General features: G+C 44.9%; 1 protein-coding gene across 1 annotated transcript in view; it reads left to right on the top strand.

Annotated features, from left to right (window-relative positions):
- The first annotated feature begins 14,862 nt into the window (after positions 1 to 14,862).
- DRAM1 (DNA damage regulated autophagy modulator 1) overlaps positions 14,863 to 21,277 on the top strand; it is a 39,914-nt gene continuing 33,499 nt past the window's right edge. Inside the window, exon 1 of the mRNA XM_080659476.1 lies at positions 14,863 to 15,418. Within this exon, the coding sequence (XP_080515602.1) occupies positions 15,288 to 15,418 (131 nt within the window). The 5' untranslated portion in view covers positions 14,863 to 15,287. The remainder of the gene's footprint in view (positions 15,419 to 21,277) is intronic.

Raw genomic sequence — 21,277 nt, forward strand, 5'->3', positions numbered from 1 at the left:
TCTTTTTTTTCCCTTTCTCTGAGGCCATAAACATTTCCCAGCCCTCAAGTTAAGAATGTTTATAAAAGAAGAAAGTAGATTACAGAGAAAAAAAAATATTTGGGAGAGGTGTTTCTGTAGTAGGCGGTGGGAACAGCACCAGGTGTCTGACTGGTGGGGTCAGACCAAACCTGGATTCAGCAACCTCAGTACTTGAGTTCTGGCTAAGAAAAGAATTCAGACTCTCTAAAACCCTGTCTCCCCCACAAGGGCCTGCAGGGCCTAGGCGTGTGGCAGCTGGCCTTGGGGTATCCTGAGACTTTTGCTGAGTAGCCTCAGAGCCAGCCCTGGTGCTGAGTTTGAATTTCTATCAATCTAGTGAACACACCTCGATCTGGTGACTCACTGAGAATCAGACTCATGCAACTTGTTTACCGCCAGAGGCTCTTTCAGTGACTGAGCCTAATAGGTAGCCAGCAGGTAGAGGCAGATCTCAAGGTACCTTGGGCCTTTTGCTGACCTGCCCCTGGGCTTGTTGCTGGTGAAAGCTGGTCTTGGTACATAACTAGGCCCCTCCCATGAACCTCGCAGGCCCAGCCGAGGCAGCTACAAGCTATGCAATGCTTTGTAGCTCTAAACAGGTAGCCCAGGGCTGGTCACAGGCAGCATCTGACTTTGACCTGCACCAGTGTCCCTCCCAAGAGGCTCCAGAATGAACACACCAAGTGGCAGGCTTCAGAACAGATGAGAGCATGACCCAATTAGCTCCATAAGTGGCACAGTCAAAGGGAAATCTCGGCCAGTACCAGACCCTGCTGGGGCAAATTTTGCTTTGTGGGATCAGTACCCCCCATATCCCCTAGCAACTTGTGCACTGTTGATGGGGTCAATCTTCATAGACAGCCAGTCTGAGGGTTAACCCCCACCCACAAATGGGCCAACAGCAATCAAGACTCAACCACAATAAGAGGGCTCATACAACTCATACAAGGGACATTCCTGGAGTACCTAGCTCAGTTTATCAGGAAGACTGTGCCACTGAATTCCATAGGATACCTACTACATAAGTCCACCATACCAAGACTAGGAGACGTAGCAGATCTACCTAATACACAGAAACAAATACAGAGAGGAAGCCAAAATGGGGAGACAAAGAAACATGCCCCAAATAAAAGAACAGGAGAAATCCCCCCAAAAAAGAGTAAATGAAATGGAGGCAAGAAATCTACCAGATATAGAGGTCAAAACAAAGGTTATTGCCTGGCTGGTGTGGCTCAGTGGTTGAGCATCAACCTATAAACCAGGAGGTCATGGTTCGATTCCTGGCCAGGGCATATGCCCATGTTGTGGGCTCAATCCCTGATCATGCAGGAGGCAGCCAAGCAATGATTCTCTCTCATCATTGATGTTTCTATCTCTCTCTCCCTCTCGCTTCCCCACTGAAATCAATAAAGATATATTTTTAAAAAAAGTAATCTGCATACTACAGAGGCATGTCTTGGGATGACTCATTTTGAACTCCCAGGAGATTATGAAACCTAGATTATGGTCATTGAGATGGAGAATCTGCCACCACAGGGCCATGTCAATTTGACATTACTCTCTGGTTTTAGTTTCTTTTATACATCCGAAGGATAAAACCAGATGACCTCTAAGGAACTTATCTTAGGATCTATGATTTTTCCTTGAATACTGAGATGGTTTATTTTCTTGAAATGCGTTGCTGAGCTGTTATTCATGGGTCACATGTTAATCCCTTACTGGAAACAGAATATATCACACGGCTATTATGTTCTTTTAAGAATGGGGTTATTAAAGTTAGCCAGAATGTTCAGCCCAATCTAAGCATGGACACATAAATTACATGACTGAGATTGGTAAACAAAAATTTCCTGTAAAGGAAACACATTTTTGCTTCTATTTATGTCCTCCTTCTCTCCCTCTTGCTCCATGACCTTATTTTATCACTTACTTCCTCTGCTAGAGTCTTCAAATCCTCCCTCAGATAGGATTCTGTCCTAACTCAGAAATGTGAGCGTTTTGTATTCTTGTAATACTCTCTACCTACCATCTTGGAACTGCTTTCACTCCTCAGTCCAATGTCCCACTCTACTGAAATGTTTCTCATAAAGATTATGGATGACTACTTATCTGCCCAAACCAGTCTTCTCTTGTTCTTAATTTCACTGCAGCATTTACTCCTTCAGTGATTTTAATGGTATCCATCAAATGATGTCCATCCCTGTTCATCAATGCCTTCCAAGTCAGTTTCCAACTACCTAGCAGTTGGGCATACTACATGCATCTTACACGATTTATTACATTGATGTATATCTAAAAATGAACTCATAATCCTCCAGACTTATTCTTTTTTAAAAATTATTATTAATTATTTATTTTTTTCATTTCAATAAATCTTTATTGTTCAGATTATTACAATTGTTCCTCTTTTTTCTCCCCATAGCTCCCCTCCACCCGGTTCCCACCCCACCCTCTGCCCTTACCCTGTCCCCACTGTCTTCATCCATAGGTGTACGATTTTTGTCCAGTCTCTTCCTTCACCCCCCACACCCCTTTCCTCCCGAGAATTGTCAGTCCACTCCCTTTCTATGCCCCAGGTTCTATTATATTCACCAGTTTATTCTGTTCATCAGATTTTTTATTCACTTGATTTTTATATTCACTTGTTGATAGATACGTGTTTGTTGTTCAAAATTCTTATCTTTACCTTTTTCTTCCTCTTCCTCTTCTTAAAGAATACCTTTCAGCATTTCATATAATACTGGTTTGGTGGTGATGAACTCCTTTAGCTTTTTCTTATCTGTGAAGCTAATTATCTGCCCTTCAATTCTGAATGATAGTTTTGCTGGGTAGAGTAATCTTGGTTGTAGGTTCTTGCTATTCATCACTTTGAAAATTTCTTGCCACTCACGTCTGGCCTGCATAGTTTCTGTTGAGAAATCAGCTGACAGTCGTGTGGGTGCTCCCTTGTAGGTAATTAACTGTTTTTCTCTTGCTGCTTTTAAGATTCTCTCTTTGTCTTTTGCTCTTGGCAATTTAATTATGATGTGTCTTGGTGTGGTCCTCTTTGGATTCCTTTTTTTGGAGGTTCTGTGCACTTCCTGGACTTGTAAGTCTATTTCTTTCACCAGGTGGGGGAAGTTTTCTGTCATTATTTCTTCAAATAGGTTTTCAGTATCTTGCTCTCACTCTTCTTCTGGCACCCCCATAATTCGGATATTGGTATGCTTGAAGTTGTCCCAGAGGCTCCTTACACTATCTTCATATTTTTGGATTCTTTTTTCTTTTTGCTTTTTCGGTTGTGTGTTTTTGCTTCTTTATATTTCAAATCTTTGACTTGATTCTTGTGATCCTCTAGTGACTAGACTAGAGTCTAGTCTGCTGTTGGATCTCTGTATATTATTTTTTATTTCAGTCAGTGTATGTTTAATTTCTAGTTGGTCCTTTTTCATATCCTTGAGGGCCTCAGTAAATTTATCAGCCTTTTCTAGAAAATTCTTGAAAAACCTTATAACCATTGTTTTGAACTCTGTATCCAGTCATTTGCTTTCCTCTATTTCTTTCATTTGTGACCTGTTTGTCTCCGCATTTTGGCTGCTTCCCTGAGTTGATAGAGTGGCTTTGTGTGCTAGGTGTCCTATAGGGCCCAGTGGCTCAGCCTCCCCAGTTACCTGAGGTGAACACTCTTGGTGCACCCCTTTGTGGGCTGTGTGCACAGTCTTGTTGTAGTTAAGCCTTGATTGTTGTTGGTATCACTGGGAGGAATTGACCTCCAGGCCAATTGGCTGTGAGGATCAGCTGTGTTTATGAGGGGAGAACTTCTGTGCTGGAGACACCCTTATGAGGCAAGACTTGCTTCAGTGGGGCTTTGGTGCTCACTGAGTCTGCCCCCTGAATGTGTCCCTTATGGATCTGAGGAGTTGTAATCTGGATGGTCCTACTCTGACCCCTGGGTACACTGGCTGTTGGATCTCCAAGGAGGTGCTAATTTAGCCTCTGCTTGAGGCCACCCAACAGGAGCTGTGGAGAGATCTGCAGATTCCTCTTCTTTGTTTGGGTTTTGGAGGTGCTCAGATGAGGCCCAGCTGTGAAGCAATGCAAGCTGCTGTGGGGCCTTGGGCCTTCTTTTGGATGTTCTGGGTCTCACTGACTCAGCTGCAGTTTGTTAAGTAAGTTTAGTTTTCAAAGGGCCATGCCATTCTTATGCAAAAGCATCTGCTCACAGCTGGGGGTGGGTGGAGTCTCAGGGCAGAGCAAACAGCAATGGCTTCCCATCAGCCCTGCCCTAAGAGGCCCCCTGGGTCTCAGTGTCCAGTGGTAATAGCTGCAGGCACCTCTGAGAGAAAGCCACCCTCAAGTTCCACCCGCTGCCAGACAGTCCAGTCTCTCCCCATATGAGTCTGGGTCCCCAGAGTCTCGCCTGGAACTAGAGTTCAGAACAGTCAGGAGCTTGTGTCTCCCTCCAGCTTGAAAAAGACAGCCGCGTACTCAGTTGCCAGCCCTCTCCACCTCCATACCTCTGCCTTTACTTCCGCAGCTCCTCTGAGTCTCAGTGTGCTTTTCTCTTCCCTTCTAGTTGTAGAATTTCCATTCAGCCAGCCTTCCTGGGGTTCTGGATGCTGTCTGTTTTGTCTTTTAGTTGTAGTTTTGAAGGTGCGAGGCAGCAGTTCAGGTATTTGCCTATGCCGCCATCTTGGTTTCTCCCCTCCAGACTTATTCTGTTCCCTGGCTCAGATAATGATTAATGTGCAATGAGCTTCTCAAGCAGGAAATCAATGCCATCTTATTAATTCTTCTATCTCTCCACTCATCCAATTGGCTACCATAATTCTCTTCTCCATCCACAATCCACTGACTTAGGCTAGGTCATTAGCATTCATATATATATGAGTTTATTTGGGCTAAACTGAGGACATATGCTGGGGAGCATGATCTCAAATGCTCTTCATTAGCATTTCTTAAAAAGAACCACCCATCATCAATCCCCATTGCTATCTCTAGTCCATCTCCCCTAAGACCTGTTGGAGTTTGCACCACAGATAATAATTCTGATAAAATTTCACTTCTTGAAGCTTGTTTCCAAGTTACATCCAAACTCCTTAGCATATTGATGCAATGCCTTTCACAGTGTCATCACCATAATTGCTCCAGCCTTATCTTCATGTGTTCCAGTCACATTGGGCCACTTTTCATCTCCTAAGCAAACCAAGTTCATTGGAACATCATGACCTTAATGAAATTAAGGCACTGGGTTTTCTCTTTTCCAAATTTATTTCTTTTTTGTTTTAACATATTTTTATTGATATCAGAGAGGAAGGGAGAGGGAGAGAGAGATAGACACATCAATGATGAGAGAGAATCATTGATCAGCTGCCTCCTGCACAGCCCCTACTGGGGATCAAGCCCGCAACCCAGGCATGTGCCCTGACCAGGAATTAAACCGTGACCTCCTGGTTCATAGGTTGATACTCAACCACCTAGCCATGCTGGCCGGCCTGGGTGTTCTTTTTATGTATGCTCAGTCACAAAGGTCTGACAAATTGTACATCCTCAATCAATGTTTGTCAAATGAATTAATCATGAATCCTAGAAGGCTGGTTCTTCAATAAGACATTATTAAAAAAGTAAAAGAATTATGAAAAATGCCTCCTTCAAAAAAATTACTCATGGGTGGTGAACACACAATACAATATGCAGGTGATGTCTTATAGAATTATATCCTATATAATTTTATTAATCAATGTCACCCTAATGAATTCAATTTAAAAATTACTTTTTTAAAAAATAAATCTTTATTCAGATTATTGCAATTGTTTCTCCTTTTTCCCCCCATTGCTCCCCTCCACCTGGTTCCCACCCCACCTTCTGCCCTTACCTCCCTGCCACTGTCCTTATCCATAGGTGTATGATTTTTGTCCAGTCTCTTCCTGAACCTCCCCATACCCCTTTCCCCTGAGAATTATCAGTCCACTCCCTTTCTATGCCCCTGATTCTATTATATTCACCAGATTATTCTGTTCCTCAGGTTTTTAATCCACTTGATTTTTAGGTTCACTTGTTGATAGATATGTATTTGTTGTTCATAATTTTTATCTTTACTTTTTTCTTCTTCCTCTTCTTTAAGAATACCTTTCAGCATTTCATATAATACTGGTTTGGTGGTGATGAACTCCTTTAGCTTTTTCTTATCTGTGAAGCTCTTTATCTGACCTTCAATTCTGAATGATAGCTTTGCTGGGTAGAGTAATCTTGGTTGTAGGTTCTTGCTATTCATCACTTTGAAAATTTCTTGCCACTCCCATCTGGCCTGCATAGTTTCTGTTGAGAAATCAGCTGACAATCGTATGGGTGCTCCCTTGTAGGTAATTAACTGTTTTCCTCTTGCTGCTTTTAAGATTCTCTCTTTGTCTTTTGCTCTTGGCATTTTAATTATGATGTGTCTTGGTGTGGTCCTCTTTGGATTCCTTTTGTTTGGGGGTTCTGTGCGCTTCCTTGACTTGTAAGTCTATTTCTTTCACCAGGTGGGGGAAGTTTTCAGTCATTATTTCTTCCAGTAGGTTTTCAGTATCTTGCTCTCTCTCTTCTTCTGGCACCCCCATAATTCGGATGTTGGTACACTTGAAGTTGTCCCAGAGGCTTCTTACACTATCTTCATATTTTTGGATTTTTTTTTTTTTTTGCTTTTTCGGTTGAGTGTTTTTGCTTCTTTGTATTTCAATTCTTTGACTTGATTCTTGTGTTCCTCTAGTCTGTTGTTGGGTCTCTGTATAATATTTTTTATTTCAGTCAGTGTATGTTTAATTTCTAGTTGGTCCTTTTTCATATCTTCAAGGGTCTCATTATATTTATCGGCCTTTTCTAGGATATTCTTGAAAAGCCTTATAACCGTGGTTTTGAATTCTATATCCAGTCGTTTGTTTTCCTCCATTTCTTTCGTTTGTGATCTGTTTCTTTGTCGCCGCATTTTCACTGCTTCCCCGAGTTGGTAGGGTGGCTTTGTGTGCTAGGTTTCCTATATGGCCCAGTGGGTCAGCCTCCCCAGTTAACCTGAGGTGGATACTCTTGCTGCACCCCTTTGTGGACTGTGTGTACAGCCTTGTTGTAGTTAAGTCTTGATTGTTGTTGGTATCACTGGGAGGAATTGACCTCCAGGCCAGTTGGCTGTGAGGATCAGCTGTGTCTACGCTGGGAGAAGTTCGGTGTTGGAGACAGCCTTATAGGATTAGACTTGCCAAATTGCAAAATCCTCTGTGCTCAGCTTGGATGGGGTGGAGTCTCAGGGTGGAGCAGACAGTCTTGGCTTCCTGTCAGCCTTGCCCTTGCGCGCACGTGCCCCCAGACCTCTGCCTTCCCCGGCTCCCGAGTCTCCGCCCGAGAGTCCAGATTCCCCTGGCAAGAGCGTGGGTCCCCAGGGGCTCGCCTGGGATTGGGGTTCAGTGCAGTCAGAACTGGGGCTCAGTGCAGTCAGGAGCTTCCGACTCTCTTCCACTAGGGAAAGCCTGTGGCAACCTCCACAGTCTTTGTGTGCACTGGCGCGCATGCCTCCAGACCCCTGCCTGCCGGGGCTCCCCCGATTCTCCCCCGGGTCTCTGAGTCTCTGGGTGCCTTTCTCTCTACCTGACAGTCCAGACTCCCCCTGTATGAGCCTGGGTCCATGGGGTTTTGCCCGGAACTGGGGTTCAGTGCAGTCGGGGGCTTCCTTCCCCCTCCCACCAGAGAAAGTCAGCCAGGCTCTCAGCCGCCCTTCCTCTCTGCATGCACAAAGACCCTTTGCCGAACCTCCAATTCTCTGTGAGCTTTTCTCTTTCCTTCTAGTTGTAGAATTTCTACTCAGCCAGCTTTCCTGTGGTTCTGAATGGTGTCCGTTCTGTCTTTTAGGTGTATTTTTGAAATTGTTGTGCGAGGCAGCAGTTTAGGTGCTTACCTATGCCGCCATCTTGGTTTCTCCTCAAAAAATTACTTTTTTTTTAAAGTCAGGGAAAGCAAACAATTGCCTGCTGGCCTGCAGTTTCTGTCATTATCCTGTCCATTTTCAAATCTTACCCAGTTCAACAGCTGACAAAACCTTTCCCCCATTTCTGTAATATCTTTACTAGGTAGAGAAATAAACTTATGAGATTACTGTAAACCTGAGCACCATACTTCAGTTTTTCCATAGGTAATGACAACTACAGAATGAGCTGTACCCCACAAGAAAACCCCATGAAGGATGGTCAAAGTATATAGAGATTTAAGGTTAGCTAAACTGAGAGAGACAGATCATATGAGTTCCCATATTTGCAAGTTAATTTAGAAACTATTCATAAGGGGAAGGGAGAAAAAAAAACCCGATCCTTTAAAATTTAAAAGGAAATTCTCACTCTCATGATCATAATGGAAATCCCCAAAATTCTCTGCAGCGTTGTCTTCTTCATTTCTGGTAACAAAATGTCTGCCAAAAAATATTATGAAGAAGAAGTATTTGGTGTGATTGCCCAAATTTATAACTCAGAAATGTGAGTTATAAGGTTAGTCACATGAAAAGGCATCAATCCCATGAAGGGCTCTGATTTCTCCCCCTTTACATGACAGAAAGTTCTAAACCTTTACTGCTGTGTCTTTTTAATTTCTGTACTCAGTGATATGGAGTTAATTGTGCCTCCTATGAGATGCTAATATGTTTATGGTATGTACCATTGTATAAAGACCAGATTATCTAGGTAATAGTATTAAATAGTATTAACTAGTATGAAGCATTCATTTATTTTTCAATAAATATGTATCAACTTTTTATTTTGTGCTAGTGGTTGGCACTGAGATAGAAATATAGGAGATTCAGTTCCTGCTCACAAAGAGTTTAGAGCAGGGGTGGGCAAACTTTTTGACTCGAGGGCCACAATGGGTTCTTAAACTGGACCGGAGGGCCAGAGCAAAAGCATGGATGGAGTGTTTGTGTGAACTAATATAAATTCAAAGTAAAGGAGCGGAGGGGAGAGCAAGAGAACCCTCCGCTCTTTCGGCTCCGCGGGCCGGATAGAACAGCTGAACGGGCCGGATCCGGCCCGCGGGCCATAGTTTGCCCACAGCTGGTTTAGAGTCTAGTAGATAGGTTGACAAGTTAACATTGTGAAATATATAACAGAAATAGCCCAGGATGCTGTGGGGTAGAGAGGAGTGAAACAAATGTCAGATCTTGGGGGTTTTAGGGAAGACTTCCTGAAAAAAGTCATTGCTGAGGCAAATACATTCAGCATATCATCCTATGTAATAAGAGGTAATATGCAAATTGACCGTCACTCCAACACAAAGATGGCCGCCCCCATGTGGTCAAAGATGGCTGCCCTCATGTGGACACAAGATGGCAGCCACAAGATCGCCAGCAGGGGAGGGCAGTTGTAGGTGATCAGGCCAGTAGGGGAGGGTAGTTAGGGGTGACCAGGCCTGCAGGGGAGGCCAGTTAGGGGTGCCTGGACCTGCAGGGGAGGACAGTTGTGGGGGACCAGGCCTGCAAGGGAGTGCAATTAGGCGTGACCAGGCCTACAAGGGAGGGCAGTTGGGGGTGATCAGGCCTGCAGGGGACTGCAGTTGGGGGGGGGGTGACCAGGTCAGCAGGGGAGGGCAGTTAGGGCAATCTGGCTGGCAGGGGAGGGCAGTTAGGGGCAACCGGGTTGGCAAGGGAGGGAAGTTAGGGTGACCGGGCCAGCAGGGGAGGGCAGTTAAGGGTGACCAGGCCGGCAGGGGAGGGCAGTAGGGGCAATCAGGCCAACAGGGGAGAGGTTGGGCATCGATCAGGCTGGCAGGGGAATGGTTAGGGGGTGATCATGCTGGCAGGCAGAAGCAGTGAGGGGCAATCAGGCAGACAGGCAGGCGAGCGGTTGGGAGCCAGCCATCCTGGATTGTGAGAGGGATGTCCGACTGCCCAGTTGGATCGGGCCTAAACGGGCAGTGGGACATCCCTCGAGGGGTCCCAGATTGGAGAGCATGCAGGCTGGGCTGAGGGACATCCCCGCCTCTGTGCACAAATTTCATGCACCGGCCCTCTAGTATATAATAAAAGGGTAATATGCAAATTGACCAAACAGTGGAACGACCAGTCGCTGTGATGCCCACTGACCTCTAGGGGGCAGATGCTCAAAGCAGGAGCTGCCCCCTGGTGGTCAGTGTGCTCCCACAGGGGGAGCTCCGCTCAGCCACAAACTGGGCTCACAGCTGGTGGGCCTAAGCCATCAGTCGGATATCCCCCGAGGGCTGCTGGACTGCGAAAGGGTGCAGGCTGGCTGAGGGACATCCCCCAATTCCCCTGCCCAGTACACAAATACCGTGCACCGGACCTCTAGTAGTTAATAAGCACCTGAGTGAAGCCCTGTCCGAGCCTGAAACATAGCAAAGAAAGCAAAGCCCTGCCCTCGTGGAGCTCACATTCTAGAATGCCCTGAAGAAAGTCCGACAGATGAACACTGAAAAAGAAAATGAACAATTTATCTTTAAAGGTGAATTCTGTACAAGTGAGGGTAACTGAGGCACCAGAAAAAATCTGGTTCACTGTGTCACCTCTGCTCTATTCAAAGCATGTTGAGGGTGTGTTGAAATTTCCTGCCTTTGTGAACAGTGGGGACTGCTCTCCATCCCTGGGAACCGGGCCCAGAATACATTCACAGCTCAGGGGTCCCTGCCATAATAAAGACACACACACATGGGGTGGGCCATTCACATGGTGACTGATACCCAAAATCAAGACATCCATATTGTGGCAATGCCCCTCTTTCAAAAGCAGGAATATGCAGGAAAGAGATTCTATCTAATCTCTACCCTGCAAGAGCATATTTTAAGTGTATTCTGACCACAAAAGGGAGAGTAGAACTTATGCACATTACTTCTAAAGAGATGGTACACATTACTATGTTTGCCATTTTTTCGGAGCAACCGTTACACACATCCACTCATCAATTCACTTGACTGTTTCTAAGGACTCAGAAGGAGGAGGATGCTGACATGCCACCTGGGTGGAATGATCCCCGTGACCCTGCCATTCACTGAATAGTATACTATTTTGATTTAATTCTAAATATATTGAATTGCAATAATCTTTCATTCATGTTAGTTCTCCTGTATTTGTTTGTTGGGCACAGCCGTGTTAACATCTGCCTGACCCTCTCTGTGAAACAGGAAATACCACGTCAACTCACTTTAGATGAGTTAGATAAGGTGGGAGAGTCAAGTGAAGTGATTTAGGTTGACAGTCTCTATCCATAATACGTGGAGTGCAAGGTCATCATGGGCACTGGTATCCAGCCAGCTGATAGGGGTAGAGAGAAAGTGAAGAAGGGATACACACTTATTCAGCACCCACACTGGGTCCCAGGTTTGATTCCGGTCAAGGGTATGTACTTCGGTTGCAGGCTTCTCCCTGGCCCAGGCCCTGGTCTGTGAGTGTGCAGGAGGCAGCTAATCAATGTGTTTCTCTCACATCGATATTTCTCTCTGTCTCTCCCTCTCTCTTCCACTCTCTCTAAAAGTCAATGGAAAAATATGCTTGGGTGAGGCTAAAAAAACAACAACAATGAATTTGTACAGAAATGACATGACAAAGGAAAATGGTTTTAGGTTCCAAGGAGGCGGGTAGGGGAGGGGGGACTGGGAAGGTAAACAAACGGGAGGAAAACTAATGGAGCAAGGTTTGCAGATTCCTCTGGAGCCTTCTCTGGGCTAAGAGTCTGGAGCAGTCTCCATCCAGTAAAGGAAATACCTGCCTTTAGACAGAAAGGCAGATAGAGAGCTCTTCCTGCTTTTGCTGCTTCTGAATTGCTTTCAGCTCAAAAACATTCTTACGTCAAAGTTGCATACTTTGGGGTGATATATTCTGGTTTCCTTCACCAGTGAGGTTGTTTTCCAGGGCTTTAACATTTCGTACCATATAAACTTTACTATTCTGAGGCGAGGGTGTTAATAAGGTCTACGGTATGGAAAGCTTTTAGAAGAAGAAGCTCTGTGCTTCTCAGGGCTGTTTGATACCATATGTACGTATATACAATTATAGTTATGTCTTATTTTTTAATATGTTTTTATTGGTTTTCGAGAGAGAGAGGAAGAGAGAGGAACAGCATTGGCTGCCTCCCACTTGCCCTCTACTGGGGATGGAGCAGAAACCTGGACATGTGCCCTGGCCGGGAATCTAATCAGGGACCTCTGGGTGGCTGGGATGACGCTTAACCACACTGCCAGAGCTATCTACCTGTTTTAAATACATACACGTATACATACTTATTTTAAACAACAAAATACCTATTGCCATTATAGTCACACAATTCTTTTAATTGTGTGAAAAATGATGAGTCAATTCGATTACCTAAGGCAGTGGTCGGCAAACTCATTAGTCAACAGAGCCAAATATCAACAGTACAACGATTGAAATTTCTTTTGAGAGCCAAATTTTTTTAAAAAAATATATTTTATTGCTTTTTTACAGAGAGGAAGGGAGAGGGATAGAGAGTTAGAAACATCGATGAGAGAGAAACATCGATCAGCTTCCTCCTGCACACCTCCTGCTGGGGATGTGCCCGCAACCAAGGTACAAGCCCTTGACCGGAATCGAACCGGGGACCCTTCAGTCCGCAGGCCGACGCTCTATCCACTGAGCCAAACCGGTTAGGGCGAGAGCCAAATTTTTTAAACTTAAACTTCTTCTAACGCCACTTCTTCAAAATAGACTCGCCCAGGCAGTGGTATTTTGTGGAAGAGCCACACTCAAGGGGCCAAAGAGCCGCATGTGGCTCGCGAGCCGCAGTTTGCTGATCACAGACTTAAGGGAATTACATAGGCAACAGAAAGATATGATGAATGGGTGAATTCCATTTGATGTCATAATTCCCCTGCCTCAGGGAGGGTTTTTAAAATCAGGTGAATCTAGTGGAGCAGGCAAAGAGAAATGCAAGGGGAGAAAAGGCCAGGGAAGAGTGGTTTTCAGAACACACAAACCACCGGCTAGTGTGGCTAAAGAGTTGACCGTTGACCCATGAACCCAGGTTCAATTCCCGGTTAGGGCACATGCCCGGGTTGCAGCTCAATCTTTGGTTGGGGGCAGGCAGGAGACAGCTGATCCATGCCTCCCTCATGGAGGTTTCTATCTCTCTCTCCCTCTCCCTTCCCCTCTCTCTACAAAAATCAATAAAGACATATTTAAAATTGATAATTAAAAAAACACACAAACCTAGGTAGAGATGTACAATGAATCACCATGAACGACAGCTTTTGTGATTTCTACGTTTATTTTTCAATTACAATTGACAACTGACATTCAATATTATTTTATATTAGTTGCAGGCGTACAGCATAGTGGTTAGACACTTAATTTACAAAGTGACCCTCTCCGATTATTCTAATAGCCACCTGCCACCATACACAGTTATGAGCTCTTGTGATATTTTTTCTTTTTGTTGATTCTTTTCCAGCTTTTGTGATTTTTAAAAAGCCTTAATTTGAAGCTTCTGGGTTATTCAATATGGTGCTCACTCCCCCCACAGCCACAATGATCTCCTGAAATAGGAGTCTGTTCATATTCCTACACTCTCCTCACGACCAAAAACCAAACCAAATCAAAAACAAAAACACAGCCCGACTAGCATGGCTCAGTGGTTGAGTGTCGACCTATGAACCAGGAGGTCACGGTTCAATTCCCAGTCAGGGCACGTGCCCAGGTTGAGAGCTCTATCCGTGTGGCTGCAGGAGGCAGCCAATCAATGATTCTCTCTCATCATTGATGTTTCTCTCTCTTTCTCCCTCTCCCTTCCTCTCGGAAATCAATAAAATATACATATATATATAAAGCACAGAAAACACCACACACCGAAGACTCTTAGCAGGGCTACGCTGATATGGTGTCTTTGTCACCTCTCCGTTCCCTGCCTACACTTGAGTGCTTCTCTTTAGTTCCAGAAAAACAGGCACGTTCACACTCTGCATTTTCTCCTGTTTCTTTGGCCTGGAATGCTAGTCTCACCTTTCTTTGCCTGGAGAACAATCATTTACTTTCAAAAACTCTAATATCTGTCAGGAAACCTTCCCCGGTTCTTCATCAGAGCCTCTTATCTCTCTGCATATTTCTATTTTTAAAAATCATCTCCAATCTATTTAATATTCCACACAATTTTATTTTATTTTGAACGTCTGTTTTCTTAAACCTCATAGGACTAATCTTTGTATCCTGTCCCCTAGCAGGGTGGGGCACCCAAGAAATGTTTATGCAGCTGAAAAGAACCCATGTTTGGTCGCCAATGACCCAGTGACCCAATGACCTCCACCCTGGGCTCAGAATCCCTAAACTATCCTTCAGACTCTCCATGCTTGTAAGTGCCTGCAGGACACAAATCCCTATCGCAGGGTTTGACATGTATGAAGTCACCATGACTCATGTTACTTAGGTCATGGCTCCAAGCTGGGGCTAACCCTGATCAGTGAGAGGGGAAAGGGAAATGTAATTTTCAGGAAACCAATAGTCCAAGCCTGCGCAGGTTTAAGACAGAACCATGGGAGGCACACGAGGCCGGCCATCCAAACGAGAGCTCAGCCGCACCCTACTCCTACCTGCCCCACACTCTAGGTTTTCATGGGGACACCATCCAGGTGGGTGTCACGTCTGAGGCGCGTGGCCTGGCCAAGCCCTCACCCAGCCCTTATCCTGGAGCCAGCGGCAAGAGCAGGAGCAGGAGCTGGAGCAGCAGCGCGGCGGGATGGGGTGGGTGTCAGCGCGGGGGCTCCCCTCTCCCCAGCGGCGCGGGCGAGGCACCTGGGAGGGGAAGCCCAGGTGTTCCAGGCCTGGTACCCCGGAAACCCCGAGGGAAGGAGGGGGCGGGAGGAGATCAGTTTCTCCGGAGTTGTGCAACCGCCGAGCAGAGAGCCGGACATTTCCGCCCGCGTCCCCCGCGCAGCCCTCCCGCCTGCGCCGACCCCGCCGCATCCGAATCAAAAGTGAAAGGAGCCGCGTCTCCGGAGTGGCGTCGGCGGGGAGGTCCGCGCGCTTCCAGTTCGGCGGGGCCAACACTTTGTGACTTCACCCGCTTCGCAACAAGCCCGGGCCCCTGGCGCCCCACCCACCCCGGCCCGCGCTCGGCCGCCCGCAGCCTCCTCCGCTCTCCGCGCTTCCCTTCCCTCCGGCCTGGCCTGCCTCCCCGACGCGGAGTCTCCCATCGCGCCGCCCGTGGCCGTCCGCACCGCAAGGTGGCCGCCGCCTGGACGGCTGGCACGTGGCGCCCCCGCCCCCGGAGCAGCCCGACGCCTGGCCCCGCCGAGCGCAGCGCACCCCAGGCGGCGCGATGCCGCGCTTCCTGAAGGGAATGGCCTTCGTCCCCTTCCTCCTGGTGACCTGGTCATCCGCCGCCTTCATCATCTCCTACGTGGTCGCTGTGCTCTCCGGGCACGTCAACCCCTTCCTCCCCTACATCAGGTAGGATGGGCGGAGGGTGGACCGGGCAGAGGCGCCGCGGGGTGCCACTGATGCAGAGGCTGGGACCCGGACCCAGCGGGGCGTCTTTCCGCACCTAATGAATGGGATCTGACTAGGAGGAGAGGAGAGGCTGCCCCCTGGCAGATGTGTGAGACAGGGGGCGCGCAGCTGAGCATCAGGAGGGGTTCGGGATAGACAGAACTACACAGAACTTTCAGACTGGGGATGGGACAGAAATCTCAGGAAGACGCTTTTTTGGGCAACGATGGATGCCGTTTATTGAGTGCAAGTTGGAGATCCAGGTGTGAGCTAAAACAGCTCGCATATTTCACTTCTGCTTCCCAGCATCCTCGTGAACTGGATGTCTGGTTCATGTTTTCAAGAAAGGAAACTAAGTTTAAGCAGATGTTGAAATACCATCAGTGTGACACTGATGTCACAGCTAGGAAATGGTGGAAGCAGAATTCACACCCAAATTACGTCCCATGCCCAAAGCAACACTCCAGGTCTTTGGGAGTTGGCTTAAGCTCTCCTGGATGGAGCTGGCCGAGACCCTCCCCCCTCCCCTGGGTTCTGTGCCCCCAGAGTCAGAGCCCTCAAGCTATCAACAACTTGTGACACCTCCTGTGTTGTCATTATGCTGTTCCATTTTTCTTGAGTTTTGGGCTCCACCTTTTTAAGGTCACTTCTTCATTGCCCAGGACACAGGTCCCGATTCTCTTCCTGTGACTCCCAACTCTGTGTCTTGTCCACAGCAGTCTTTATTAGAACGATTCATCTCTATCCTAGAGGTGTGGCTTCTCTGGGTCTGTATTGGCTGGTGAGGGGATAATAAAGTTGGTGACACCAAAGTTTGTAGAGATGATACAGATTATAGGGGCTTTCCCTCCTGCAGCCTTCTGCCTCGTGCGAAATATTCTGTAATATATTCTTTGTGGGTGAGGAAGGGGAAATGAAGGTGAGATAAGAGGAGACTAGGGTTTAGAGGTGCAAGAAAGAGAGCATTCAGGAGATAGGGTAAATCTGCAGTCATTGGAGGGGTGGGGGTGTTTTCCATACAGAAAGAGGCTCCATGCATCAAGCAAACTTTCCCATCTGGCTTTGTGCCCCTGAAGAAACCTGGACTTGGTGTCTCATGGCACATCTCAGTCCCAAGTGCCATTGTCTTGCTCCTTAAAAAAAGAAAGAAGTTTATTGATTTCAGAGAGAGGTAGGGTGAGAGAGATAACATCAGGGATGAGAGAGAATCATTGATCAGCTTCGTCCTGCATGCCCCACACTGGGGATCCAGCTGCAACCCGGGAATCAAATTGTAAACTTCTGGTTCATAGGTTGCCACTCAACCACTGAGCTGTGTGCCAGACTGTCTAATTCCTCTTGATTCTGAAGCAGGATAGCTCTTCTTAGACCTGTGTTAAAAGCTTTTCTCATTGCAATGGTTTGAGTGTGTGTGCTTTTTAAAATATTTTAATAGGAATTATTTGAGTCTAACTGAAGACATACATGCTTGGGAGCAAGATCTCAAATGCTCCCCTCCCTGAAGTGCTGTGTGTGTCCCGGACCTGAAGGTCAGGGACAGATACACATCAGAAATGGGGAAATGAGCTGACAAGACGAACCACTTGTGAGATGCTTAAATCATAGACGTGCCAGGAAAGAGGTTGTACATTTAATAAGGAAAAGAAGCCTTTAGGAAAAGCAGAATGACTGGAGAAAAAGGCATGAGATTGTTCCGTTGTTGCCAGGAATCATCAGCCTACACACACACAGCAAACATGTGGATTGTTTGCCCACATGTGCCTGGGGCTTTTGGTTGTCTGAGCTCTCTGCCTCCTAGAAAACCAAGTCATTGATGAAAGGGCAAGGTGTAGGTAAGAACTAGACATCAGGGCCTGATTGGGCATGCCTGAATGATCAGTTTTGTCCAGAAATGTTCAGCTTTGTCTTCTGTGATTCATCTCTGCTGTCAATACCTCTTACTCTTCATTACCCCCACTCCCTCCATTTCCTCCAACCGCACTGGCTTCCTTCCTGTGTCTTAAATGTGCCAGGCCTCCCCGTATCTAGTCATATTATTCACCACAGCACCTATCACCTTCTAACAAACTAGGTGATTTATTTATTATGTTGGTCACCTGTCTTCCCTCTGGAGTATCTATATCTATATCTATATCTATATCTATATCTATATCTATATCTATATCTATATCATCTATATCTATATCTATCTATCTATATAAAAGGCTAATATGCTAAGTGTCTGTCCGACTGGTAGCTATGACGTGCACTGACCACCAGGGGGCAGATGCTCAATGCAAGAGCTGCCGTGATGCGCACTGGCCATTTACAGAGAAACTGCATCGCAGACCTGGCGCCCACAAAGCAACACTTGGCTTCCCCAAAGTGGGACACAGGCCCCACCACCACCCCGGAGCGACAGCCCACCAAATCACAGCCGACGTTGCCAAGAACCCATGGTGCAAAATGCAGTCCACAGCCCAGCCCTGCCCAGAAATGGTGGCTGTGAGCGCCAGGTAATGATGTCACATAGCAACGCCCGGCTTCCTCTCCCTAGCGACTAGCCTCCTTGCAGTTTCTTCAGCCCAGGAACACAACTTGCTTTATAGCCAGGTGGAAACATTTTACACTTTAACCAAATGTCTGTGAAGTGTTTTCCCATGCCTCATCTCATTTGATCCTCACAGAAGTCCTGGAGTAGGTAGATAGGAGACTCGGTAGAATCCTATTTTCTTTCATTAGCTGGAAAATGGAGATTTAGAAAGCCTAGAAACTTGACCTAACTGAAAAGAAGTAAGAAATTGTGGAACTTGAAAATAACTTCAGGTTTTCTCACTGTGCAGAATGTAGTCAAACACTGCTGCAGTTAAATATTTTATCCTTTGTTCTCCCTGTGTGATCTACAGTAATAATCTGCTTTGTGTTGATATTTACTGCTGGGTTGCTGACAATCACCTGAAAGAGAAGTTAGGGTGTTTCACTGGGCTGGAAAGTTTAGCCAAATCAGAAAGCAGGTCTAATTAAGCAAGTTTATTCTATATATATAAAAGGCTAAGTTGACTCGTGTGTGTGTGTGTGTGTGTGTGTGTGTGTGTGTGTGTATGTGTGTGTGTGATAGATATAAAGCTCTTGCTGGTGCCAATTGCATGCATATGTTTCGATCTGTCATTGTCTATCATGAATTTGACATTTCTATTATAGAGAAAGGGTGAATAGTGATATTAAAATATTTCTTCTAATTCATTTCCTTTCAATGTGAATGAATTTGTGCACCAGGCCACTAGTAAGATTCATGAAGGCTCTCAATTTTAGTTGAATTAATATTTCTCAGACACCCACTATGGATATTGTTATTCTTCCTCTGGGACAGGACAGATAGCTTTAGGGGAGGCTTGATCAGGTAGGTAGGTTATTGGTGGTTGGGTTGCAGATAGTCCTTGATTGTGGGGTTATGTCTTGATAATCTATCTTAAGTTGAAAATACCGACATAAAAAATGTTCAAACCTGTAGAGACTTTTATTTTTTTTTAATTTTTATCTTAAAATTTTTTTTATTGTTTTTTCTTGTGTTGTAGAGAATTTTAATGAGTTTATTTGAGCCAAACTGATGACATGTGCGGGGAGCAAGATCTCACTGCTCCTGAGAATAACAGTTTTGCACTTTCTTTTATGCATTTGAAATTAAGGAATTTAGAAAGATTACATGGAGGTGGAAGGAAGTAACTCAGAGATTGGACAGTTAATAAGATTATGTGCTCTCTTGAGGGTTGATGCCCCTTCAAGATGCATTGCTTCTGGTATTTCAATGGTGTGTTAACCTAGATGTGCAATGGACAGGGCTGGTTTAAAACCTTTTATTAAAGGAGTTCTATGCCTGGGGCATGACTGCCCACCATGACCTGCTCATTTAGGAATTTATGATCAGATCAGCTTGTGAGATTACTTTCCATAGAATTCCCCTTTTTTTTGGTCCAAAATATCTTAAGTTGGAAATGCATTTAGTACACCTAACTTGCTGAACACAACAGCTTAGTCTAGCCTACCATAAATATGCTCAGAACACATACATTAACCTGTAGTTGGACAAAACCATATAAAGTGTTGAATAGCTCATGTACTTTATTTAATACTGTACTGAAAGTGACAAACAATGGTTGTATGGGAACTCTCCATTGACCGTTAACACAGCTGAAAGCACCCTGGGCCTGAAGAATGTTTGAAGCATTGACCTAAAACAAAGAATAATGGCCACATGGTACACTGCAGAGTGCTGGTTGTTTACCCTCACGATCCTGTGCCTGATGGGGAGCTGGGGCCCACCGCTGCTGTCCAGCATCACCAGAATATCCTACTGAATGTTGCTAGCCTGGGAAAAGATAAAAATTTAAAATTTGAAGTACGTTTCCTGTTGAATGTCTATTGCTTTCACACCACGGTAAAGTAAAAAAAATAAATACATTTAAAAAATCACAAATAGAACCACCATAAGCCGGGCACTAGCTGTATTTAAGATAGTCCTTTCACGTGATGACCAATGGATGTTCTGATTTTCTTCTTAACAATGTTAAACACTTTGTTCAGCCAATTGGATGTCTGATTTTTTTTTTTAAACAATGTTGAACACTGAGTAAGACCCATTGCATTTTTAAACAAATATATTTTTATTGATTTCAAAGAGGAAGGGAGAGGGGGAGAGAGATAGCAACATTAATGATGAGAGAGAATAATTGATTGGCTGCCTCCTGCAAGTCCCACACTGGGGATTGAACTATCAACTGGGTCATGTGTCCTGACTGGGAGTTAAACAGTGACCTCCTGGTTCATAGGTTGATACTCAACCATGCCAGCTGGGCAAGCAATTGCATTTTAATTAAGAGCCAGAACCCTGGGAGGACCCCTATCCAGTATGACATTCAAACTGAGTTTCCTGATCATATATTATCTTATTACATTGTTCTTCTTCAGTATGTTGGATAAGTGGACAAATAGGTCTTAGACATGTAGAAAGATGCTCAATCTCATGAATCAAATTAAAACTCACTGATACAATTTTTCATCTACTAGATGGGCAGAAACCCAAATGTGTGACACACTCTATTGGTGAGACTTTGGGGAAACAGACTCTCACACTTTGCAGGTAGGAATGTAAATTGATTAAATCTCTAGAGAGGTACGTTGGCATTATTTATCAAAATGACAAAAATAGCATTACTCATAGCATTTCTTTTAATAACAAAAGGTTGGAAACCATACAAATAACCATGAGTAGAGGACTGGCTAAATAAATATACTTTATCCAAAGAAGATTTCAAGAAAAACTCTCTATATAGAATACTCTTTAATACATTGATATAGAAAAATCTCTGATACATTGTTACATAGAAAAAGCAGGATGCAAAACAAAATATGCTACCAATTAGGAGAGGTGGTGGGGCTTGAGGGGTAAAGGGCGAGGGTAATACACATGTATATTTGCTTGCATATAGAAACTAATGAAATGGTTTATCTGTGTATGATGGGTAGAGTAGGTCATGGTCAAGAAGACCTTAGCATATAAGAAATAAGGTGGAAACAATCCTTTTTTCTTTTTACACAATTAAACTTTTTACTTTGCAATAATTGTTGATTTACATGCAGCTATATAAAGTAATAGAGAAAGATCTTATATATCTTTTACCCAGTTTATCTCAAAGGTAACGTCTTGCAAATGTGGAACACCTTTTTGTATGTAGTTATTTTTTAGCCAAATGGATGGGTTTCTGGTCAGAAAATTAAAATAGAAATATGGGATTCAAACATCTACTAAATTTAACAAGTTGCAATAGTACAGTGTGATATTTC

Source organism: Plecotus auritus, assembly GCF_963455305.1.
Source record: "Plecotus auritus genome assembly, chromosome: 3".
NCBI lineage: Eukaryota > Metazoa > Chordata > Mammalia > Chiroptera > Vespertilionidae > Plecotus > Plecotus auritus.